General features: G+C 41.2%; 1 protein-coding gene across 1 annotated transcript; it reads left to right on the forward strand.

Annotated features, from left to right (window-relative positions):
• Positions 1-10878: 10878 nt before the first annotated feature.
• Positions 10879-24084, forward strand: LOC116513627 (steroid 17-alpha-hydroxylase/17,20 lyase). The gene is made up of 8 exons (XM_032224786.1): positions 10879-11187; positions 13258-13396; positions 15592-15821; positions 17973-18059; positions 18781-18993; positions 22013-22182; positions 22260-22363; positions 22775-24084. The coding sequence occupies exons 1-8, from the start codon at positions 10879-10881 to the stop codon at positions 23050-23052; spliced, it is 1530 nt and encodes a 509-aa protein (XP_032080677.1). The 3' UTR covers positions 23053-24084.
• The last annotated feature ends 1564 nt before the right edge of the window (positions 24085-25648 follow it).

Here is a 25648-nt window from a genome sequence, read left to right on the forward strand (position 1 = left end):
AGGCCTTGCCATGCATCCCAGGAGACCACTAGTGTGTCGGTTCCTCAGGAGACTGCAGTAGCCAGGGAGAAGCCCATGGAGTTGGGTGCCGCCACACCCCGAGTGGCACGCACGGTGATGGACAGACGCCGCGTGAGGGGGTTGTGTTTTTCTTGTGGGGGTCTTGGACATTTAGCCACAGCTTGCCTTAAGAAGAGTAGGAGGGCTGCGAGGTCTGAGACCAACCCCTCAGCTCCAGAGCCACGTGTCAAGACTAGGGCGGGGCCCGATCCACAGGAAATGGTGGGTCGGGTGCAGTCCGAAACAGAGGTGGACGGGCTGCCACAGCATCTGGTTCTAGCAGCACACATCCTCTTGCTGGGTAGTCCGCAGGGAATTCCAGTCCATGCTTTGGTCGACTCTGGGGCTACCACAAACTTTATGGATGCAGCGTTGGTTACAGCGTATGACGTCCCTCTGTGTCCGGTGGACCCACCGATGCCGGTTGAGACTATTGACGGACGGTTGCTTCTGTCTGGGCCTATCAAGACTGCCACGCAACCTTTACATTTGATCCTCGGGGAGCACAAGGAGGCCATCCAATTTTATGTGACTTCGGGCCTGCATTTCCCTGTGGTCTTGGGCTTGGCTTGGCTGTGGACGCACGACCCTCGGATCTTTCTGGTCACGTTCCCATCCCTGCAATACGTCGATCAACCACATCCAGCAGGTCTGTGCAGCCCAGCTACCCAGCTCGCCCAAGGTGGACGTGCCACCAGGTTTAGCGGACTTCGCGAATGTCTTCAGCGAACAGGAGGCGGATCAACTGCCACCGCATCGGCCTTATGACTGCCCCATCGGTATTCACAAAGTTGGACTTGCGTGGCCCCTACAACCTGGTTTGAGTCAGGGCGGGGGACGAATGGAAGATGGCTTTTGGCACCCAGTACGGACATTTTGAGTACATGGTCATGCCATTCGCGTTAACCAATGTGCCGGCGGTCTTCCAACATTTTATGAACGATATCTTCCAGGACCTGTTGGATCAGTTTGTCATCATTTACCTGGACGACATCTTGATCTACTCGAAGTCCCAGAAGGATCATCAACGTCATTTGCGTCTGGTCTTGCAGCGACTCCAAGAACATCGTTTGTTCACAAAGCTGGAGAAGTGTCAGTTTTGGCAGACTAGAATCGAGTTCCTGGGGCACCGTATCTCCCCTGAAGGAATTGCAATGGAGCTGGGCAAGGTGGAGGCAATGCGTAGTTGGCAACCTCCTCAACGTATGAAGGATGTGCAGAGACTTCTCGGGTTTGCCAACTACTACCGGAACTTCATCTCCAGCTTTGCTTTCTTGACTGCGCCCCTCACTCGGCTCCTGCAAAAGAAAGTGCCATTTCGCTGGGGTCCCACAGAGCAGCGAGCGTTCGTGGCCCTGAAGCAGGCTTTTACGAAGGAACCGATCTTGAAGCACCTTGTTCGCCATCGTCCATTTGTCATGGAGGCGGATGTGTCGGACGTCGCGGTTGGTGCGGTATTACTGCAGGCTCACGCCCCTGATGATACCCTTTCCCCTTGCACTTACTACTTGCGGAAACTCAATCCTTCCGAGCGCAATTACACCATATGGGAGAAAGAGTTGTTGGCTATCAAGGTGGTGTTCGAGGCCTGGAGGCATTATCTGGAGGGGGCCAGGCATCAGGTCGAGGTTCGGACGGATCATCAGAATTTGGAGTTTTTGTCCACGGCACGTAAGCTGAACCAACGCCAGATCCGGTGGTCTCTGTTCTTTGCTCGGTTTAATTTTAAGGTGACGTACATCCCTAGTGGGTTGAATCAAAGGGCGGATGCCCTGTCTAGAAAACCAGAGTATTCTGACCCTGCAGACTCGCTTCCACCCCAGACTGTTCTATCCGTCAAATCCTTCACTGCAGTTCATGAACCCGTGGACCTACGGTCTCTGATACGGGATGCGCAGCGGGGCGACGAGTGGGTGGAGCAACGAAAGGCGGAAGTAGGGCCGGCTTCTCCATGGACCTTTGATGAGGACCTTCTGAGGTATCGGGACCGCCTCTATGTGCCCGCAGGGCCCATCCATGACCTGATTCTCTCCCAGTGTCATGACACTCTAGCAGCAGGACATTTTGGTTTTTTTAAGACATTGCATCTGGTCTCCCATATGTTCTGGTGGCCCCTCTTACAAGACGATGTGCAGAAGTACGTGACGTCGTACGTCCAGAGTCGACAGGCCAAATAAGTGATGGGGGCTGCTCCAGGGTTATTGCAGCCCTTGCCGACCCCGAACAGTCCTTGGGGAGCTGTATCCATGGACTTCTTGACCATGCTGCCTCCGTCATCAGGGTTTACCACGTCCTCGTTGTGGTGGACATGCTCACCAAAATGGCGCATTTCATCCCCTGTCAGAGATTGCCGACAGCCCGCGCCACGGCCCACATGTTCATCCAACACGTGTTCCGCTTGCACGGCCTACCTGACCAGGTCGTGTCAGACCGTGGAACACAATTCACGGCCCAGTTTTGGAAAGGGCTGATAGTAGCTCTTGATGTTCAAGTATGTTTGTCCTCGGCACACCATCCCGAAACCGATGGGGGTATGGAGAAGGTGATTGGGATTCTAGAACAGTACCTGCACTGTTTTGTGAATCAGCAGCAGAACAACTGGGCGGAGTACCTGGCCGTGGCAGAGTTTGCATTTAACAACTCCCAGCACACCTTCACACGGACGATGCCCTTCATGGCTAACGTCAGGTACCACCCTCATTTTTTCCCTCTCACTCCGGTGGACTCCCCGGTTCCCACAGCACAGGACTTCCTCTCTGAGCTCCAGCGGTCCACCAAGTGGTGCGCCGCTATCTGAACCAGGCGAAGGAAGATTACAAAAGGGCGGCAGATAAGTCTCAGCGTGCGGTGTTGGAGTTGGCTGTAGGAGATCGCGTGTGGCTGTCCACACGGCATCTTCTGTCCCACCGGCCGGCTAAGAAGTTAGACCACCGGTATCTTGGACCGTTTCCCGTGGAGGCCATCTTTGACCCAGTGGCTTATTGCCTGACCCTCCCACGCTCAATGCGAGCGCACCCAGTGTTCCATTGCTCGCTCTTGATTCCTGAACAATCGGCTTGTCATCTCCGCTGACCCTCTTCCCCTCAACCATCGTCGCGTGCGGTGGACACATGGCCATCGCACGAAGTGGCCCGGATTCGTGACTCAAGATGGCTCAAGGGATGGTTCTAGTATTTGGTAGACTGGGCGGACGAGGGGTCGGATGAGGGGACCTGGACCGATGCAACAGCCGTGCATGCCCTTGCCCTGGTGCGAGCCTATCATACGGACAACCCTTCCTGACCACATCCCGGGTGGCAGGCCTGGGGGAAGGGCCCTGCGGTGAGGGATAGTGTTGTGGCCCGGCAGGAGCCGTTGGAGCTGCCGCCAGACTCTGAAAGCGAGGGGTCTTATGAGTCGGCCCTGGAGGAGGTGGAGTACCCTGGACAGGGTTCTGACTCCGAGCAGGGCGAGGAGAGACTGGTTGGCCACCAGGTGGCAACTGAGCCTTGGATCAGTGGGGAGGAGACAAGAGTGAGTGATTCAGAAAACACCTGTGAGTTGTTCCGGGATGCACGCCGTCGAAGGGCTACTCAGCTTCAAGAACAACTGCGTAATTACAAGAGGTGATTACGCTCAGCTGATGCTCATTAAGATCCTCTCCTGATTATAAAAGAGACTGCGTGTGCCACGCCCTTCTGCAAAAGTCAACGTTAAGGATTAACAAGAAACAAACTCGGCAGGCTAGATTGCTGCCAGAGTTTGTTTGCACTGCTGCCAGGTTTTGTAGGACTTGCTGCCAGAGTGCTTATCTCTTTGTTATGTGGCTTGCAGCCAACGAGAGTCTGGACTGATTAAAATAAACATTCTCATTTACGTTGGTTTCGGCTTTCGTTCCTGGACGAAGAAGGGGGGGGTCAGAACAGTTAAGTATGTCATTGTGGTGTCATAGTACCTTTAGCATTCATTGACAATAAAGGTTGAGGGCCTGGCACTCTAAAATACATATGGTAGTGGACAGAAAGAATATGAGGTCATTTCAAGATATTATATTGTAAAACATTGATATTAAAATATCTACAGTAAATCACGTCCTTAATTTTATTCAAGTCTGTTAGAAGTTCTTTCTACTCAATCTTATATTAATGTTACTATTTCACTTTAAAATATTTCACACATATGTCAACAATTAGTAACCTTAATATTTAACTGGTCCCAACTTTATGTTAAAAATATTACAGTAATCCTTGACTTACACTCACAATTGGGACCACAATTTCCATTGCTACGCAAAGTGGTTATTAAGTAACTCATGTTCAATTTTATGACCTTTTTGCCTCAGTTGTTAAGTGAATCACTGCAATTGTTAAATGAATCATGTATTTATTAAACAAATCTGGCTTCCCAAAATAAAAGGTTGAGGGCCTGGCTAGATCCAATTAGCGCTTTGTGTCTGCTACAAGCTGCTTAATGTGTGTTTTGGCCAAATCCTGTGCCATGCTGAGTAGAAGGCCTGGACAAGAAGACCCATGGACAAGATGTTAGTTGCCGGTGCCTTTTTTTCCATGTGAAATGAAAATCATTCCTGATAATTAATGGGACAAGACCAGGGGGGCGGTAACTTGAACCAATTGTTTAGTATGGTCACTCATACTCTCGCCGTCCCATTTTCATGAGGCCTGTCTCTAGTCTCAGAATGGCATTAGAGACACATTTTGGGACTTGTAGGACCAATCTAAAAATTTGGATTGAACAAATTCTAATGGTGCAAAATTGGAGAAGGGGCCCAATTGGGTTCGCTAAAGAAATTATATTATTGGTTTGGCCTCGACCAACTTGCTTCAGATCTCCTAAGGCTAAAATCCTGTAACTTCCTGGGATGTGTGTTTTGGGTTCCCTGCAAACCATGACTACTCAGGCCAATTCAAGACAGTTGACAAGTATATCGGTCTGCACAATCTTGGATGAGGTTGTTGATCATAAATATACTCCTACAAATCAAGTAGCCTTTAATAGCAATGTTTTCTGCTTAGGAGTAAATAGTGGACAGAGGAATCTGGGAGTAGATACATTGAAACAAACTGATTAATGGCAGGAAGAAAAAAATGCTTGTGTTTGGGCTTATTAATTGAGCATGAAAATATAATTGTTGCTGAAACAGAAACAGCTCCTGAAATTGCAGTAATCACCAATTTTGGAAATCACCAGAAAATACTTCATTTTTATGGTATACTGATAGGGAGTCAATACCATAGTTAAGAGCCCTTCGTGAAACAATGACTAAAGTGAAACTGCAAATTTTGTTAACTGTGAGATATGCATTGCTTTCAATTATACCTTTAAGAATTATGTTTGGATTAGCATTAAATCCCATAGTTTACAATTGGGAACACCTTCTGATTGCAAGAGAAGCCATGTACTAACTTCGTAGTAGGCATTGTGAAATATTGTCATGCTTTGCTCATCAGGGACGTGCAGTCACTAGAGGCAAGGGAGGCGGAGCCTCCCCAGTCTCCTGAGAGAAAGGAAAGAGTTTTAATTTTTTTTTTAATGAATTAAAGCCAGGATAGTTGCTACCAGATTTCAAGTCACAGTGGCTTGGTGTCTGCTCTCAGTGTTAACTAGGAGGAGGCCAGAGAATTCGGGGCCTCTTTTGCTTAAGGAATTTTTCGCCTTTTAAAAGTTCAGGCAGAGTTAAAAAGCAAAAGATTTAATATGCAAAAGAGGCACTGATTCTCCCGCCTCCTGATCTGGGAGCAGCGAATCATGTCTTGCACTTGAGTGACTGCGCAAGTGCAAGGGTGATTCTGGAGAGGTTTTTCTTTCACCAGCCACCATTTCTTCTGCAGCCAGCCCAGCACCGAGCGGGGAGGACGAGGAGGAGAAGAACGGTGAGCCCTTGTGGCTGGCTGGGGAGGGACTCACCGCTCTTCTCCTCCCAGCTAGCCAGCCACCCACCCCCACCCGACCTGCTCCCTGCCTGGCCGGCCAGCCGGCACAAAGACAAACCACTCTTCTCCTCCCAGCCAGCCAGCCACCCGACCTGCTCCCAAGAATGTCAGCGGGGACGGAGGAGGCGGGAGGCGAGGCGGCAGAGCGCGGCAGCGGCGAGAAGCAACACCCCCGCCGCTGTGTCCGACAGGCATCTCGCGTTTATGTCCATCATAAACGAGAGACGCCTGTCGGACACAGCACCGGGGACGTTGCTTCTCGCCGCTGCCGCGCTCTTGCCTCACCAACGGTATCCCTCACCGCATGTCACTGTTGCTCATAGACAAGGGTCTATGCATCAAGATCTGAATCTTGAACAGATCCATTGGGCAGAAATGCCTGTGATTCTTACTATAATTTCTTTCCACCCCCCTTTTTAAACTGGCCATATAGCTTTCAGTGATGTGCAGTGAGGTTTATGGCTGGTGAGGCACTGACACAGTGGTGGGTTTCAAATTTTTTTAGACTTGTGGACTTCAACTCCCAGAATTCCACAGCCAGGCATGCTCAGTTCCAATTTAAAGCGACAGCATTTGTTTTTCTCCTTTACGAAAAAGTTTCCTTCATTCTTTTCTTCTCCCTCTGCCTCCTTCCTCTCTCTCTCCCTCCTTCCCCCCTCTCTCAAACAGACACACTCATACAGAGAAGTTGGATTGGACTATCTCTCCTACCCCCTTCCCTCTCACTCACTCACTGTCAAACAAACACAAACACAGAAGTTGGATTGGATATATTTTCCAATGGCTTGAAAGCAGCTCCTCTGCCATACCCTCCCCCCATTCCCCTGCTGCCTGGCTGGGAAATGCCTGAAACGCAATAAAGCCCACCTACCCACTCACCTCCTGCTTGCAGGCTGGGGTGAGAGAAGAGGCAGAGAAGCTGGAGGGGAGCCGATCCGAGCCTTTGATTGCAGGCGGAACCACATTGCCTTTTCAAACTTGTAATCAGTGAAGCTGGGCTTATATAGTTTTATCGAGCTGTGTGTGTGTGTGTGTGTGTGTTTGAGAAGGCAATGTTTCTCTGCCTGCAATTAAACTACACTTGGGGAGGGATCTACACTTGAGGATGAAGTTTGAATTCCTCCCCCTCCCTCCGACCCACACATACCTTTTCCAGCTGTTTCAGAGAGGATTTCAACTCTACTCTTGCCTGTCATCATGAAAAGAAAAAACATGTAAAAGGAAAAAGGCAAGAGCTGTGGTCAGACTGAGCTAGTTGCTGCCAGAGTCACCGCGGATGACTCTGCTTAACTGTTTTTAAAAGCCTCTAAAAAAGTGGCTTCTACAGGAGGCGGCAGAACGACATGCCTCACCTATGTCAGGAATTTTTAGGCTTTTAACTTAACTCTGCTCGAGTGATCATAAAACGCTTAAGTCAGACCAGATGAGGCACACCGGTGCTTTTTTAGAGGCTTTTTTAAACAGTTAAGAAGAGTCATCAACATTGACTGGCAGCAACTAGCTCAGCCTGACCTCAGCTCTTGCCTTTTTCCTTTTACATTTTTTATCTTTTCATGATGACAGTGGTGAGGCTCTGCCTCCCCTGCCTCCCCTGCCTCCCCTGACTGCACGTCCCTGATAGCTTTCAAGTTTGGTTAGTGCAGCTACCTGCTTTCCAGGTAGCTGAAGCCTTTCTCTGTTTTATTTATTTCATTTATTTATTAGTTTTATATTCCACTTTTATTACTTTATAAATACAGCAGCAAACATATATAATACTATTACAACTATTTTCCTCACAACAACCTTGTGGGCTGGGCTGGGCTGGGCTGAGAGAGACCGACTGGCCCAAAGCTTTCATACCTAAGTCCAGACTAGAACTTCTGAAGCCTCCTGAAGCCTCCGAAGGGAGAAAAACAGCCCAATGGGCAACACAGAAGTCTGTGCCTGAACTTCCGGTTTGTGCATTGGGCTGTTTTTTGCCCTCTGGAGGCTTCAAGGATGCCTCCTGAAGCCTCTGGAGGGTGAAAAGCGGACCTACTGGGCCCACTGGAAATTGGAAAATGGACCTCCAGAGGGTCTCCGGGTGGACTGGGGAGGCCATTTTCTCCCTCCCCAGGCTCAAGAAAGAAAGCTATCCACACATGTACAAGGCAACGGGGGGAGGGGGTTTCACGCATGCATGCACAGGGGGCACAGTGCAGGGGGCATTAAATTATGGGGGTTGGCACATGAGCAGACACGATAGGGCGCATGTTTTTGGCACCCAAGGCGAAAAGGTTCGCCATCACTGATCTAGATTCTAAACCAAACTCCTTCTGTTTAGTTTTTCTGAAGAAAGCAGCATCACAGCATTGCATCACAAGTTCCTCACTTTTGATTGTGTGATACCTAACAATATTGGTATTACTGCAACAATGCTTATATCAATAACCCTGATCACCATTGCCCATGCCCTATGGACATTATTGCTGCGATGTCAGTCAAATTGGAAGAGCGAATTTTATGTCCAGTCAGTTAAATCAGTATGCAGGCATGATGGGCAGCTTAGCAATTTGATATAAATAAATAAAATAAAATGAATATAGGTAGTCCTCAACTTAAGATTCATTTGGTCACTGTTTGAAATTACAACAGCATGAAAAAAGTGTCATATAACTATTTTTCAGACTTATGACCATTGCAGCAGCCCCATGGTCACATGAGCAAAATTCAGAAACTTGGCAACTGGCATGTATTTATGAAGGTTGCAGTGTCCCAGCATCATGTAATCACCGACTGCAACCTTCTGACTAGCAAAGTCAATGGGGAAGCCAGATTCACTTAACAATTGTGTTACTAAATTAACAACTGCAGTGATTCACTTAACAACTGGCAAGAAAGGTTGTAAAATGGGACAAAACTCACTTTTCAACTGTCTTGCTTAGCAACAGAAATTTTGGGCTCAATTGTGGTCATAAGCCAAGGATTACCTGTAAATAAAACTCTAGTCTTCCATCTAGTATCTACAAGAACTACACTATGGCTTGCTAGAAATCAAACAGCTTTGAATGTCAAGCAACGTTTCTTGCCATCATAGTAGATGCCTTTAACCAAAATCTGCTCTTTCTGATTATTGAGGATTTTTTTTACTGCTACATTTGTCCATGTTCTGAACAGAAACCAGATGGGTGAAGCTGCTCTTCCTGAAGAAGAGAAATCAGGCAAAGGAGGTGGAAAAGGGTCTCTTTTACTTCCTTCTACATAACAGAAGATGGATGAACAGGAGATGGGCAATGCTCCATTCTGGGAAAGTTATAAATGGTGATCAGGTGACCCCAGGACTCTACAATCGTTGTAAATACGTTTCGGAGTATAAGACGCACCTTTTTTCCTCAAAAAAGAGGCTGAAAATCTGTGTGCGTCTTATACATTTTTGGCCTCCCAAAGCCCTGCCCCTTCATCAAAATGGCCGTGCATAGCCTTATGAAGGCTTTCAGAGAGCTCCTGGGGCCTGGGGAGGGCACAAATGAGCAAAAACGGGCCGTTTTTGCCCCCCAGCCCCAAGCAGCACTCTATAAGCTTCCATAAGGCTATGCATGCAATTTTTTTGACAAAAAAGAGCCCATTTTTGTGAAAAACGGACATCTTTTGCTCGTTTTTGCTCCCCCCACTGCCCCAGGAGCACTCTTCAAGTTCCCCCCAAGGCTATTCATGCCTTTTTTTTAAAAAAAATGGGCCCATTTCCCGAAAACCGGGGCATTTTTGGGAGGTTTGCAGAGTGCAAAAAACTTTTTTTTTACCTTTTGGAAAGCTCTTTAACTGATTGACGAGAATTACATTGATCAAATGCTGTGCCAGCAGAAACAAACTCTTAGGTGCGGCAGCTTGCCAGCGATTTCCTTCTCCAGCACATGGATAAATACACCTGGAAACATCTACCTACCTACCTATTGTATTTCTTTCTCTGTGTTTCTATTTATCTATCTATCTATCTATCATCTATCTATCTATCTATCTATCTATCTATCTATCTATCTATCTATCTATCTATCTATCTATCTCTCTATCTACCTACCTACCTACCTACTCTCTCTCTCCCTACCTATCTATTGTATTTCTCTCTCTATCCCTTTATCTACCTACCTATCTACCTATCTACCTACCTACCTACTCTCTTTCTCTACCTACCTACTGTATTTCTCTCTCTTTCTCTCCCTCTCTATCCGTCTACCTACCTACTTTTTTTTTAATTTGCTTCTTCAAAAGTTTAGTGTGTCTTATACTCCGGTGCATCTTATACGCCGAAAAATATGGTATATGCCAGTTACCAGCACCTGAATTTTGAACATGTGACTATGGGGGTGTTATGATGATCATAAGTGCAAGGATTGATCGTAAGTTACTTTTTTCAACATGCTAGAACTTATAATAGTCATTAAAGAAATGATCATAAACAGAGGATATCTGTATTGTCATGCCGTTTATGTTGCTAGTTGCCACTGTATTATTGTATCTATTTGCTTCACTCTGTTTTTGTTCTTTTTATTGTTAATACTATTATTGTTGTTATCCTGAGGAGTTTTAGGCATATTGAGGATCTTTTTAAAAATATAGAGTATAGATGGTAATATTGTACAAGAAAAGTTTTTAAAAAACCTCTTGTATTTCTTGCAAGGACACACATTTTTATGGTTTGTTTAGTTCGGGTCAGTTCAAATGAGATGCAGCTTGCTCTTGATTTCTTGGCAGGAAGCAAGGCTAATCGCTCCAGATTATATTATCTGCTAAAGATTAACCAGCATCAAGGCAAGGTGATGTCGCTAGGACCCCTTATAAAAGTCCACATGTAGGCTAATGCAAAGAGACTCCTTCAGTTTGCTTCTTTTTTTCTGGACCGCACACCAATTCTCTAGGTAACTGAGAGACAATGATGATTCTCTTGATTGTCTTGTTCCTAACGCTGGCTGTCTTGTTCTTCTGGAGAGTAGCAAGAGGGAAGCTGGACTCCAAGCTCAACTATCCCAGGAGCCTTCCCTCCCTGCCAATCATTGGCAGCCTGTTGCATTTAGGTGGCTCCAAGCAGCCCCATCTCTTATTTTGCAGTCTGCAGCAAAAATACGGTAGTGTCTTCTCCCTATACATGGGTTCCCATTACACAGTAGTGATCAACGATTACCTTCATGCCAAGGAAGTGCTACTTAAGAAGGGGAAGATCTTTGCTGGGAGACCTCGAATGGTAAGCAAACTATCCACGTTAATATCTAATCTTGACTAGGAATTAATTTCTGGCTCTTGATGCAGCTTCAGTCAATGCCGGGGTATAGAAAACAGGAGACTATGAGTTACAGTCCTGCCTTAGGCAAGAAAGCTGACCAAGTGAGTTTGAGCCCGTTAGTTTCTCTCAAACCAATCCATTTCTCAGGGTTGTTGTGGGAAAAAGGAAGGGTTGCCATCTTGAATTACAGTTACAATATCCAATAAACATATTTCAGTTGATTTCAATTTCTTAGATAAGGTTGTGCGGATAATTTATTGGGAAACTTTAGAAATGAATATTCAGCTGAGGAAGCTCCCAAAATGCACTGGGAACAAAGTAATAAATTAATACAGGTATCATTTTATTATGAGCTTATTATTTGAAAGTATTCTTCAGTCTCTTTTGCTGTTTACTTGCATCACTTTATATATTTAAAGTAATTGTTTTTATAAAATATATTACATGACTGCATAATTTACTTTAAGAAATGAATTCTGAAAATACAGTTGCTATTAAGACATATTGTTCTTTCAACTGTGTGATTTAGAATTCTTTTTATGAGCCATTCAAATGCATCACTTGGATATGCATAAGTCCTCCATCCCCATTTAGACATATTTATGGAAAAAGTAGTGTGAAGAGACATATAGTTTGAAATGCTTACCTGCTCTCTCTAAAGAATTAAACCCAATATTTTTCCTTGCTCGGAGATTATCCTATTCAGAAAATCAACTATAGTTAAGCCTCAGATCAAAATACTTCATATTGAAGATGGTTTCACTCCCATTTATCGTTTATTTATTTAATACCTGGCCATTTCTCCAAAAGTTCATAATGGTGTACGGCACATGTAGTTCAAATTCCACCAGGAAAGATATTGCTCTTATTACTTCTATGCTAGCTTTCACTGAGGTAATATATTTGCATCTGAGTTTATAAATTTGGACTGCAGAGATTATATATTTTTCCATAACTCCCACAAAGTTAAGAACAGAAGAGGCATCAGATTCTTGACTTTTCAATTCACATTCTATCCTTCGCTCTTATCTTGGAAATAGCACATTGAAATAGTTTTCATTAATTTCTCTGTCTTTTAAATCCATCTTATTTTATGGTTACCATCAGATCAACAAAGGGAACAAAATCCTATAATGTGCTGCATTATGTGAAGAAGTGCTTCATTCTGTGTATCTTCAGCATCCCCCCACCTTTTTTTTGTCCCTTTCAGTCAATGTTGATTCCTGGTGACTGCCTGGAGTATTCTGGCAGTTTTCCTGGCAAGAGTTTGGAAGTGGTTTGCCATAGCAGTAGCATTTGGACTTATATACCACTTCATAGTGCTTTACAGTCCTCTCTACGCGGTTTACAGAGTCAGCCTATTGCCCCCAATAATCTGGATCCTCATTTTACTGACTTCAGAAAGATGGAAGGCTGAGTCAACCTTGAGCCTGGTGAGATTCGATCTGCCAAACTGCAGGCAGCCTGTGATCAGCAGAAGTAGCCCGCAGTATTGCACTCTAACCACTATGCCACCCCAGCTCTTAGTCTGCTTCTTAGGGCTGAGAGAAAATGATTAGTTCAAGATCACCCAATTGGCTTTCTGAAAGTTTATGGTAGAATTAGAACTCGTAATTTTCTGGTTTCTAGCCTCATGTCTTAACCACTCACTCCAAAGTAGCCTTTGATTCAGCTTTATTCAATGAAACCATGTTCCAATATTGCAAAGGACATGGGTAAGCATTTTTCTGTATTCTTTAAATTTGGCATAACTTTATACATCCCTCCCATTGCCCATCCTCTCTTATCTGAGCAAAAAGCTCCTTAACTATTGCTTTCTGTAAATGTCTTTTAAGACCATTGCCAGTGAATGAATTAAATGCACAAGTAATCACCCAAGGCATCAATGAGATCATTGGGGAAGTGGTATACTGTATATGTGTGTGTTTTTCTTCCTTCCAAATGTCAACCAAATGCTAATCTCACTGAATGTATTAAAAGGTGTTCTGATGCAAACTCAGTTATTTCTCCTCTTCCTCTGCCTCCTCCTAGGTTACTACAGACTTGTTGACCCGGAATGGAAAAGACATTGCCTTTGCTACTTATAGCCCAATGTGGAAATTTCAGCGCAAGATAGTACATTCTTCCCTTTCTCTGTTTGGTGAAGGATCTGAGGCTCTGGAGAAAACTAGTGAGTTGCCCACAAATAGTAGTGAAGGAGATCCAAGCTAGGAAGAGAAACACTAGCAATGTATTTGTAAACAAAGATTAGTTGAACCTACTCTTCTCAGGTGAAGGAACATATTATTTAAATCAAGGGCACCTGCAGGTTAGATTTAAAAAGTCAAGATGATGCTGAAACCATGCAATTGTGGCCACTATCTTGACTTTTTTTAAACCTATCCTTTGGACACCTCTGATTTAAATGTTATAATACAGGCTTAAACACCAGTTTGCTACCTATTGAGTGTTTTGTTTTAAAGCCAATGTTCCCATCCTGGAAACTTTATACATCATTATCACAGTGCATGTACCTTAATAAAGGCTGTTTATTAATATCATTTGCATGAAGAACAACCTAAACTGCATAAGAATATGGTATGCATCCAGGACAGATATTTAAGTGTAAAAGATAGGTAGATTAAAAAAACTGGAAAAACTAAAAACTTATAACAAATGTTTAACAAACATCTAACAAATGTTTAGTCATATAAACTTATAGCTACCTGAAAAAATCTAATCAATAATAATCTGAAACATGAGCAAAGAAAGTAACTACGTTTAGTTTAAAATTGTCTGCATCTTGTAACTTTGGTAGTTAGTTTATTCTGGGATAACAGTTGTTCTTGAGTAGAATGGATATCATGGTTTTGATCCAAACTTTTATTTATTTCAGGTAAGAATTATGACATTGATATGATCACTTTGCTTATATGAATATTCTTGTTTAACAAGAATAAAAGGAAATGGGACTAAACTCACTTAACAAATTTCTCACTTAGCAACATAAATTCTGGGCTCTATTGTGATTGCAAGTCGAGGACTAACTATTGTGATTGCAAGTCGAGGACTAACTTTAATACCAAATTAAATTGTCTTGAGGATTGGATATATATGGTACAGAATACAGAAGATTAAGGTATTGACCGATTTTGTAGAACTCCAAGATTTTCCAAGTGCATTAAAATTAGAGTATTTTTTCTGACTACTGAATGAAAATTCCACAAGAAAGGAAGGAAGGAAGAAAATGGGATGAAGTTACTTTATCCTGGAAAATGGCAAAGCCATACCATACCATAACAAAGGGTGGCAAGACTCAGGTTTCACCAATATGCCATATATACAGGCCTCTAGCAGTGAGGATTCTTTAAGGAATTCTCCTGTACATCTTATTGATTCAGAGTTTGCAGTAGAAGAAGCAGTGATTTATGGTACGTAATCTGACCTATGATATTTAGGATTTTAAACACCATAAATTGTGTTTGTTAAGCATCTGATAATCAATATTTCAGTATAAGCATCAACCTGTGCTCATTTGAACTTGGTGGCATCAAAATGGAATAAGTAAATAAATAAAATTTTGACAATAGGCCATACATAGAGTAAGGTGCAATTATTAAATAAGGACATAGCCAAAATATTGATTATTAAAGTACTTCACAAGTTTTTTTTAATCTTTGCATCAGTCCTGAAAAGTAATTTTAAGCAAAGGCTTAGGAATATTGTAAGTTATTTTCATATAGCCCTGCTACATTGTGTAAGGCAGAATATAGTTCAATAGAACTTAATGACCATCAATTGTTTGAGGCTACATGGCATACCTTTTTGTAATTTAATAATGGTTTATTTAATTCAATTTTGGGAGTTCATATGACACATAAAATTAGAGCAGCAGTGTGCCCTAGAGGTGAAGACACTCCTCTCTCACTTGGAAGGTTGAGAGTTCAATCCTAGGCAGTGGCAGATGTTTATCAGGGGCCAAAGAGAACTCTGCATGGGCATAGGGCCAGTAAATGCTCAGCTCCACTCAGTTGCCCCGACTCCACCCCGAAACAAAGGGATTAAAGGGTAGTAAAAAGAAAAAAAATGACACATAAAGTTAAGTATGTTTGGTTCATTTGTTGTACACTATGTCATATAAACATAACCTTGCTATAGTTCGCCTTTATTATATGTGGGGCATTAAGATTGGAAGTGATTGATTTGTCCACAATGAAAAATCAATCAAGCGGAAGATATCACAATGTTATCTGGGGGACCTATCTACAGGTATGTGTCCCGGGTTAAAATATTTCTATTTTTCCCTAATTCCTGTCTCCATTCTTCCTGTTTCTAAAATAATTCTTTCTTCTTGCATAGATTTGCTCTCTTGTGCTTTTCTTCCAGTCTCTCAACAAGCAACTTTTCTGTGTGCAACTTTGAATGCTACAGAGAATTCATCTTTGGACATGGGGCCTGAACTAACACGTGCTGTTACAAATGTAGTGTGTTCCCTTTGTTTTAATACATCCTACCAGCCTGGAGATCCTGAGTTTGAGGCCATGCTCCAATACAGCCAAGGCATTGTGGACACTGTGGCTAAGCAGGGCATGGTGGATATTTTCTCATGGCTTCAGGTGAGAGATTTGAAGAAGGTGAGAAACAAAATTCATTTTTCCCTGAAGCCAACATTTCAAAGATAGTAATGATATTTTTCTAACCTGCAACTTTTTCTTTTTTATTGAAAATTTTTGGGGAAAAAAAGCTTTTACAAATATTTACCTTCCCTCCCCCAACCTCCCCACCCGAACCCCCCCAACCTCCCCCCCCGACTTCCCAGAACAAATACAGGGTATAAATCTTTAACAAAGATGTTCTAAAATAAACTTAGAGAAAGTTAGTATCATCTTTCATTTGAGCTCTAACTCCTCTTTTGTTAGGCTAACTCTAAACAGATTATATCATTCCTTGCTTCTTCAATCATAAACTATCTGGAATTTCTTACTCCCGTATTTATTTTGAATATAGTCAATCCATCTTCTCCACTCCAGTTTATATTTCTCATTTGAGTGGTCCTTGAGATATGCTGATATTTCAGCCATCTCTGCTAAGTTTGTTACTTTTAATGTCCATTCTTGAATAGTAGGCAAATTTTCCTTCTTCCAGTATTGCGCCACCAACAGTCTTGCTGCTGTTATTAAATACAAAATCAAGTTAGTCTCTATAACAGTACAATCAGTAGTTATATCTAACAAGAATAACTGAGGGGTAAACTTTATCCTTTTTTTAAACGATATATCTTGTCAATCTGCCAGTCGAAATCCCCTCCTGATCATCCCATCAATTGATCAAAAGCTTCTGAGAAGATCTGCTTCAGATTTTCTTGGTTTTTCTCTTTAAGACCCTTTATCCTTAAAGCAAATTCCATGTCTGTACTGCAACATTATAATTTCATTTTCTGCATCATCAACCTTGCGTTGGACCACATACATTTTCGTTACCAGGTTAATATTGGAATCACTAAGATCTTCCAATTTATCCTCAATTCCTGATACATAGCCCGATAAGTATTTAAAAGCCTCTAAAATATCGTCTCTAATTTATTGATTACGAATCTGGACCGAATTCATAACTTCTTCTGACAATTCCTTAAAAGCAACAGATATCTTTTCCTGTATTTTAATTTCCATCACAGCTGCATGGTTTTTTAAAGCCTCAGTTAAAGCCTCACTTAATTCTTTTTGCAGTATTTCTCGAGTCAAAGGTTCCCCAGCAGGAGTAGGAGGGGATTGGGGGGGGGGAGTACTGACTGTAATTTAGACGCCGGAGCAGGTGAACTGCCAGCGCTCTTCGACGCGTTGATTTTTTGCTTAGAGGCCATTTCTGAATTAATCTTCTCCTACACCCAGTTACTAAATCCAGGCAAGCCGCTTGTTCCAGTAATTACTATGTAGTTTAGTAATAAATCACTACTGATTTAATGATCTTTAGGTGGTCTAAGCTCCGTGAAAATCTGTAAAATCACAGCATAACCATGCCTACAAAGCTGTTCGGCGCCATCTTTGTCTTTGTCTTTCTGCCAGATAGTTTATCAGAAGGATTTTTTTTAAAAAATGGAGTTAAAGTCTGTAATACATAAATTAGAAGTTCTCCGATATCTGTATGCCCATGTTGGAATCAGTTATAAATCAATCATTGAGCTGAGGGTGGACGTATATCTTCGTTCTGCAAAAAAGCAGAAAAAGTCCTTGGCATGGAGAATTCACTGAGTTATAGGGTGGCTCACACCTTCCACCCCCAGATTTATGTTCTGGGGGAGGTTGAATGGAGTCCTTCCCAAACACAGCTTCTCACCTCTCCTCCTATGCCCGAAGGAGAGGTAATCAAACTGTCAAACAGTTGATGGATGCTGTTTAGACAGCTTAACGCAGCCAAGGGTCTGGAGCTGTTAAAAATGAAACAACTCCTTCAGGTAATGCCTAACCTGCAACTTCTAAAGGGTGGACAGGAATGTCAAATTTACCTAAATCAGATAAATAACATAAATGAAAGTTCCAGAATTAATTTTCTTCAGATACTTTTTCTTAAAATATATCTCTATCTCTATCTCTATCTCTATCTCTATCTCTATCTCTATCTCTATCTCTATCTCTATCTCTATCTCTATCTCTATCTCTATCTCTCTCTCTATCTATCTATCTATCTATCTATCTATCTATCTATCTATCTATCTATCATCACAATTAAGATAGAGATTGTGATTATTGCTGTTTCTCTGCCCACAACAGTATTTCCCAAATAAAGATTTGGCTTTGCTGAAGAAATGTATTGAAATGAGGGACAAGCTCTTATACCAGAAGTTTGAGAAACATAAAGTAAGTGTCTACACTCAAATAATTTATGGGCTAATCATACTATCCCTTATAATGGTGGATCACAAAAACTAGATTTTATTAGTAGCATCAAAGTTATCATGTGGCCTCAGCTCTGTTCCCATAAAGATCCCTAGTAATGCCAAAGAGAAATATTAAATACTTTATTTATTTGAACCATTTATGTTCTAACTTTTTCATTCAATATCAGCTATATGTTCTTCATATAATTAAAACAGTGGCTGTTTTGTAAATGTAAAACAATTATGTTCATGGCATAAATTTTGACCAATCAGTCTGTTCTCAATCTCATCTTTTAAGCAATTTTAATCTACTATGAGCTTTTTAGCTTTAAAAAATGGCAGAACTTGTGGAAATTAAATCATTTATAGAAATAGTAGGTGGAGTTATTCAAATAAGCAGACATAATTCTGGGTTGAATTGAAGTCTCTTCTCTCCCCTGAGTAAGAGTCTCTCTGGAACAAAGAAGGGAAGGAACCAATGCTGGCTGAGGTGGGGGCCAGGCAAGAGAAGCCACTGGTTTGCCCCACAAATAATGTGCTATGCATGCTACCTTGAGCTCTTGGAAGAAAAGTGTGATAAAAACTCAACATACAAATACATATTGGAAATGCTCTAGTATGGCAGGCCTAATCCACTAAGTAATCTTCCTTGTAGTGTTCTTCAATCATAACCACTATCAATTCTCATTTTTCGCTTCCAGGAAATGTTCAGCAGTGATTCTGTTAATGATCTAATGGATGCACTTCTGAGGGCCAAATTGAACATGGAGAACAACAATAAACATATATTTTGTGAACAAGAACTAACAGATGACTACCTACTCATGACAGTGGCTGATGTTTTTGGAGCTGGTGTGGAGACTACAACAACTGTGTTGAAATGGATTGTGCTCTATCTCCTATCTTACCCAGAGGTAGCAGCTTCTCCTGTCCTGCCTATGATCTCTGAAAGAATTGTATTGACTATGAGTAATGTGAACAAAGGAAACAGATATCTACACTAAGAGTTCCTCAACTGAGATCCTTAATTAAGAGAAACTGATTCTTTCCCTTCACATTTAGACATTGTCATTAGCAGAGGTCATTAATGGAATTCTTTTATTTTAATTAGACATATTTTTTATGGAAACAGCAAGAGCACTTAGACTTACATCGCCCTATAGTGCTTTACAATACTCTCTGGATGGTTTACAATGTAGAATCTCATTGCCCCCAATAAGGTCCTTATTTTACTAACCTTGGAAGAATGGAAGGATGGGTCAATCTTGAGTTCTTTCAGGATTGAACTCCAGGCTGTGGGCAGAGTTTGCCTGCAATATGGCATTCTAACCACTGCGCCAGCAGGGCTCAGTCATATTTTTATAAAATATCTCATTACACATGCATCTAAGTACTTCACAATTTAAACGGAATCATATAATAACTAAAACAGAGTTGATACTAAAACATAGTTAATATTAAACACTACCCTAAATAATAAAAAGAAACTCTTGCAATGATCAAATCTCAGAACCTACTTACCCTGCACGATCTCACTGGTGCCATAGAAGAATTAGAGCACCTTTCTCATGCATTTGAGTTTGCAGGGAAAGGAAATTGGTGTAAGACTATCAATAAGGTATGGTGGTCCCCCTCTATTATTTATATATATATATATATATATATATATATATATATATATATGTTTTTTTTATTTGTGCTGATAAATAAATAAAGGGAGACTAGTATAGATCTATTTCAAGCTATTTAGCTCTCATCAGCTCATATATATAGGTCTCTAGTTGTTCGGGTTTTCTCCCGCATAGAATTGGAGATGTCTTGGCGACGTTTCGACGAAGTCACATTCGTCATCTTCAGGCTGCTGCTGACTACTTCAGGTTTGGTGTTTGGTGTTTCCAGGAGTACTGGAAGTACTGAAGTACTGGAGTACTGAAGTAGTCAGCAGCAGCCTGAAGATGACGAATGTGACTTCGTCGAAACGTCGCCAAGACATCTCCAATTCTACGCGGGAGAAAACCCGAACAACTAGAGACCTACATACTAACACCCGCGAAAACCTCAGAAAACATATATATATATATATATATATATATATATATATATATATATATATATATATATATATATATATATATATATATATATATATTTGTGTGTGTGTGTGTGTGTGTGTATGTGTGTGTTGTATTTGTGCTGATAAATAAATAAAGGGAGACTAGTATAGATCTATTTCAAGCTATTTAGCTCTCAACAGCTAGCCATACCCTTACTGGGATTAGAACCTGTGCTCTATTACATCTTAGGCAGACGTCTTAGCCATTAAGCCACAGGTTCTCCTCCTTATCAGCAGAAGCCAGGGAGGAAGGTATATATTTAGTGTCACAACCCCTGGTATGCCCCAATTATGGGAGGAAGCTAACAGCTTCCATTATCTGTCAATCGGCTTGTCACAAGAGTCCATCACGACAGAAACCCAATATTTTTACTATTGCCTTTGTTACATTTGTGTTGTATTTGTGCTGATAAATAAATAAAGGGAGACTAGTATAGATCTATTTCAAGCTATTTAGCTCTCATCAGCTAGCTATACCCTTACTAACATATTAGGCAGATGTGTGTTAACACATCTGCCTAATATGTAATACAGCCCAGGTTCGAATCCCAGTAAGGGTATGATATGCTGATGAGAGCTAAATAGCTTGAAATAGATCTATACTAGTCTCCCTTTATTTATTTATCAGCAGAAATACAACACATACAGGGATGTGCAGTCACTAGAGGCAAGGGAGGCAGGGCCTCACCAGTCTCCTCAGAGAAAGGAAAGGATTTTAAATAATTTTCTTAAAATAATTAAAGCCAGGGTAGTTGCTACCAGATTTCAAGTCACAGTGGCTTGGTTCTGCTCTCAGTATTAACTAGGAGGAGGCCAGAGAACTAGGGGCCTCTTTTGCATAAGGAATTTTTCTCCTTTTAAGAGTTAAGCAAGGGTTAACAAGCAAAGAATTCCTTATGCAAATGAGGCACGTATTCTCTCGCCTTCTGTAGAGGGCATTTTTAGAGGCTTTTTAGAGTTCTCTGGGAGCAACTAGCTCAGTCTGACAGAGCTCTGGCTTTTCAAGAGAGGAGGGCAGGGCAGGGGAGGGAGAAGCAGAGTTGAAATCGTCTCTGAAACAGCTGGAAAAGGTGCGTGTGGGGAGGGGGGAGGAATTCAAAAAATTTGATCGGAAGGCAGCAGGGGAAGGGGGGGTATGGCAGAGGAGCTGCTTTCAAGCCTTTGGAAAATATATCCAATCCAACTTCTGTGTTTGTGTTTGAGAGTGAGTGAATGAAAGAGGGATCGAAGTTCTCTGCGTGTGTCTGTTTGAGAGAGGGGGGAGGGAGGGAGACAGATTCTCTGTCTATCGGCTCGTCACAAGAGACCATCACGACAGAAACCCAATATTTTTACTGTTGCCTTGGGTTTCTGTCATGATGGTCTCTTGTGACGAGCCAATAGACAGAGAATGGAAGCATTCTATATATATAGTAAAACCTTGAAACTGATCCTAAAGACTACAGAAAGCCAATAGAACTCCTGCAATTCAGGCTGATAAAAAAACATTTTGGGAGGCCTAGATCATCTGTTCTGATACATTTTACACTGCCTGAAGTTTCTGGATTTATTTCAGGGAAGACGCCACCTAAAGTGAATTAAATAGTCCAGTGTGGAATTATTGGCCTGAGGTATGCTGAGCAAGACTGTCTTTGGTCCTGTCTGAAAACAATGTTTTGGAATCAAATAGTATTTTCTGTTTCCAGAGTTTTATGATTTCCATTATCATTAAAATACTCAAGCTGATTTCTTCCCATTGTTGAACCATTGTCTAGGTCACAAGGCAATTCCTCCACAGCTATCATAAACTAACTTGCTTAATATCTTCCTCATTTTTTCAGGTACAACAGAAGATCCAAGAGGAACTGGATCAGAAAGTTGGTTTTAATAGACATCCTGTACTTGCTGATCGACAGCATTTAAATTACCTGGAGGCTACCATTAGTGAAGTTCTGCGTATTCGCCCGGTTGCACCACTTCTTATCCCTCATGAGGCACTGGCAGATACAAGGTGAGGAGGATCATTTCCAATAATGGGAGTTGATGAGGAAGAGGACTTTCATTAAAGGAAATTTTTTCCCCCTGCAGCATCGGGGAATATCATATCCCCAAGGGAACTGAAGTTGTAATCAACCTGTGGTCCATTCACCATGATGAGAAAGAGTGGGATGAGCCAGAGAAATTTAACCCAGGTGGGTGTCCCACCATTCTTATTCTATGTGTATGAGTAGGACTTGCCATTAAAATTCTTTTATTGTCATGAAGGGCTGCTTTTTAAACATATAATTTGTATTACCTTTCTACCCACTGCCACATTCTGCAAACCAATACCCTACTAAAGAACTTTCTTCAGGTTCCTCCTCATCAGAATTTTTTCCTCCAATATGACCTTTCCTTGCTACAGTTATAACAACTACAGTATATACACATTTCTTTTCCCTAGACTGCCACCATGAGTGATAATGTAATACAGTATTTTGGATACCGGTACTTAAAGAATCCTTGTTCAATTATAAATTTGGGAATGTCTAGCCAACTACTCCTATTCTTCATTATTGAGTTTGCCATGTTTTTTAGAAAATGTTTGTGCTCTTGCCTCACAGATCGTTTTCTGGATGAGGATGGGAACCGGATCTACTCTCCCTCACCCAGTTTCCTCCCCTTTGGGGCTGGTATCCGTGTTTGCCTGGGAGAAACCCTGGCCAAGATGGAGCTGTTTCTCTTTATATCCTGGATCTTGCAAAAATTCTCACTCAGTGTTCCTGAGGGAGATACACTGCCTGAACCAGAGGGTAAATTTGGAGTTGTGCTTCAAGTACCAAAATACAGAGTAAAGGCTACTTTGCGAGAACCTTGGAAAGAAAAAGTAATAGAGAAATAATACTTTCTGAGTCTCAAATAATCTAATAGAAGACAAATAATTGCTTTAGGTGAATCTGTAAAGTTAATATAAGTTTAGATTAGGAGATACAACAATAGAACCCGCTAGGTTCAAAACAGAAACAATATTAGAACTCAAAACATTTTTTCCCAATAAACTGGAGATGCTGCAAGGTAGAATTAGTAGGAGGGAATTTTTTGCCATGGGGGAATGATATAACACCAACAACTCTAAGTGAATAGAATATTCCCTATATATTCAGAAGCAAGGCCACCTAGACTGTTGCACATGATCCTTAGATTTTGAAATAAAAAATAAGAATCATGATTTTCAGGGAAAAAAATATGTTGTCACAAGAAAAAAAGATGTTGTCTTCAAGAAAGACAGAATATCGCCACCCTTTTTCTAGAAAGATGCAATGTGAGAAAAGCAACATAGTCATCTGCCATAAAAATGACAGATGCCATTTTTCTATTGTACATTCTCTTAAGGAGATCATGATGGATAAGCCTAGACATACTTTTTGGGCACATTGTTTTCTCTATTTCTCTTTTCTGCCATGTTGTACAAAACTCTCCAAATATGGATTAATAATTAACAATTTAGAACTATTCAAAAACCACTATATTTTCCATTTTGCCAAATGATATTGTTACATATCTGTCTCCTATTACATTTTCCTTGTATTATACTCATCCCATACATATTCCTTGAACATTTGGGTTGGATTGGAAAGAAGCCCATTTTCAACTGTGTAATAGGTCTCTTTACCAATAGGACATGTACAGTATTTTTCTAGTTTGAAATAAAATTAAAATGAAAGACAAACATTTTGATTTTTCTAAACATGACTTTACAAACATAGTTTCACAAATAGCCATAAAATATTTCATCTGAAGTAAGCTGAGGCAAGTAATATTTTTGTCTAAGCAATTTGTTAGATTCCTAAGTGGGTCAGCTTTTATCTACATAACAAAACTCAAAGTGATGAACACTTTTTCCTCTGGCCTATCTCTAGCTATATGCATATAACTAGAGTATAATTTAAGGAATGTATAATAGAAGGCTATATGTGAACCAATGTTGTACAGTTAGTATAGTGTATTGGATAGCAATAAGTTACCCATACCTTTAACACATTTCCACTTTGCACACTGTGTAATTTCTAAAGGATTAAACTGTAGTACTTTTGAAGCTTGATATTTTTAAAAGATTGGAGTCTTTGACTAGCAAAGCAGCGCTTAAATAATATTGAAAAGTTTCTCTAAGTCATTCATTGGAAAAACATTAATTAAGAGTCATAGAGGTATTATAATAATTATGTTTATGAATATGGTTTGAGTATATACAAATTTTGGATAAATGTGGACATTAAGTGTCAGTGAATGCAAGTTTTCTATTTCTATCAAAAATATTTAATTTCAAAAAATATTTAATTATGCTATTGAAAATACTTAAAATAATTAACAGTGAAGAAGTTTGCTATTGTTATAGTGGTACTCAACCATCAGTTTTGAAAGACTATGCAATATATTGTTTATTCTAAATCCTATTAATTTTTCTTCATATTGTAACATAATAATATAATTTTATAAGCTTGTTTTTAATTGTGATTTCTCATGTTTTATATCATTTTATTATATTGTTTTAAACCATCCAGGATCATTTAAATGAGATGGGTGGTATAGAAATTTAATAATAATAGAAAAACAATATCTAATATTCAAAATAACATCCACACTTGATTTATAAAATACATTGTTTATTCAGATGAAGGTTAATAAAGAGTAAACCTCTTTGAGTTTAATGTGTTTTAGTTCACATCTTAATTTTGTCTATGATTCTTATGAAGGAATATAAAGAAGGGAGAAATTGAAATACCATATTTTTGGGAGAATAAGACACAATGGAGTATAAGATGCACCAAGATTTTGAAGAGGTAAATTAAAAAAAAAGTATTTACACTCTGCAGATTTCCCAAACCCTCTGCACACCTCATTTTTTGTGAAAAATGGGGCATGCAGAGAGTTTGAGAGGCCTGCAAAGTGCTCCTGGGTGCTGGAGGGAGGGCAAAAACAAGCAAAAAATGAGCGCTCGTTTAGGCTGGCAGAATGGCGGCGCTGTGCTAAAGGCTTTGCTTCGGCGTTTTTCAGCCTTAGGCATTTTAGTCACCTACAAGCAGCTTCGGACCAGCGTTTTACGATCTTTTATGGTCCTAGCTTTAGCCCTATTTCCTTTGCTGATTGGGAGGACCCAGGTGCTTAGCTGTCTCCGGAGGACTATTGTTATTCAAAGGAGGTGGGTAATTCGAACGATGCTGGAGGAGGCAAGGCAGCTGGTTTTCTCCCGGCTGCTGCAGTCTCTCTAGGCGCCCCCCCCTCCCTTTCTACTCTGGTGGATTATATTATTGGATGTTTTTGGCGTTTTCGACATCTTTGGCCCTGTTTTCCTTGGAATCTCTTTAGACTCTGTTGCTGACCTTATAAAGGGGTAGTTGGTTTGATATGGGGCGGTATAAGACCTGGCAGCTGGCCTTGCGGCCATTACCACGACCCCTTAATCTACCCCCTAGGCCTTTTTTACAGCACGGCCTCTC

Source organism: Thamnophis elegans, chromosome 10, assembly GCF_009769535.1.
Source record: "Thamnophis elegans isolate rThaEle1 chromosome 10, rThaEle1.pri, whole genome shotgun sequence".
Classification (NCBI taxonomy): Eukaryota; Metazoa; Chordata; class Lepidosauria; order Squamata; family Colubridae; genus Thamnophis; species Thamnophis elegans.

Coding starts and splice junctions, on each gene's coding strand:
- LOC116513627 (XM_032224786.1), top strand. CDS start 10,879: ATGATGATTCTCTTGATTGTCTTGTTCCTAACGCTGGCTGTCTTGTTC. Junction 18,994..22,012: donor ATCTCCTATCTTACCCAGAG/GTAGCAGCTTCT, acceptor TCATTTTTTCAG/GTACAACAGAAGATCCAAGA. Junction 22,183..22,259: donor GAGGCACTGGCAGATACAAG/GTGAGGAGGATC, acceptor TTCCCCCTGCAG/CATCGGGGAATATCATATCC.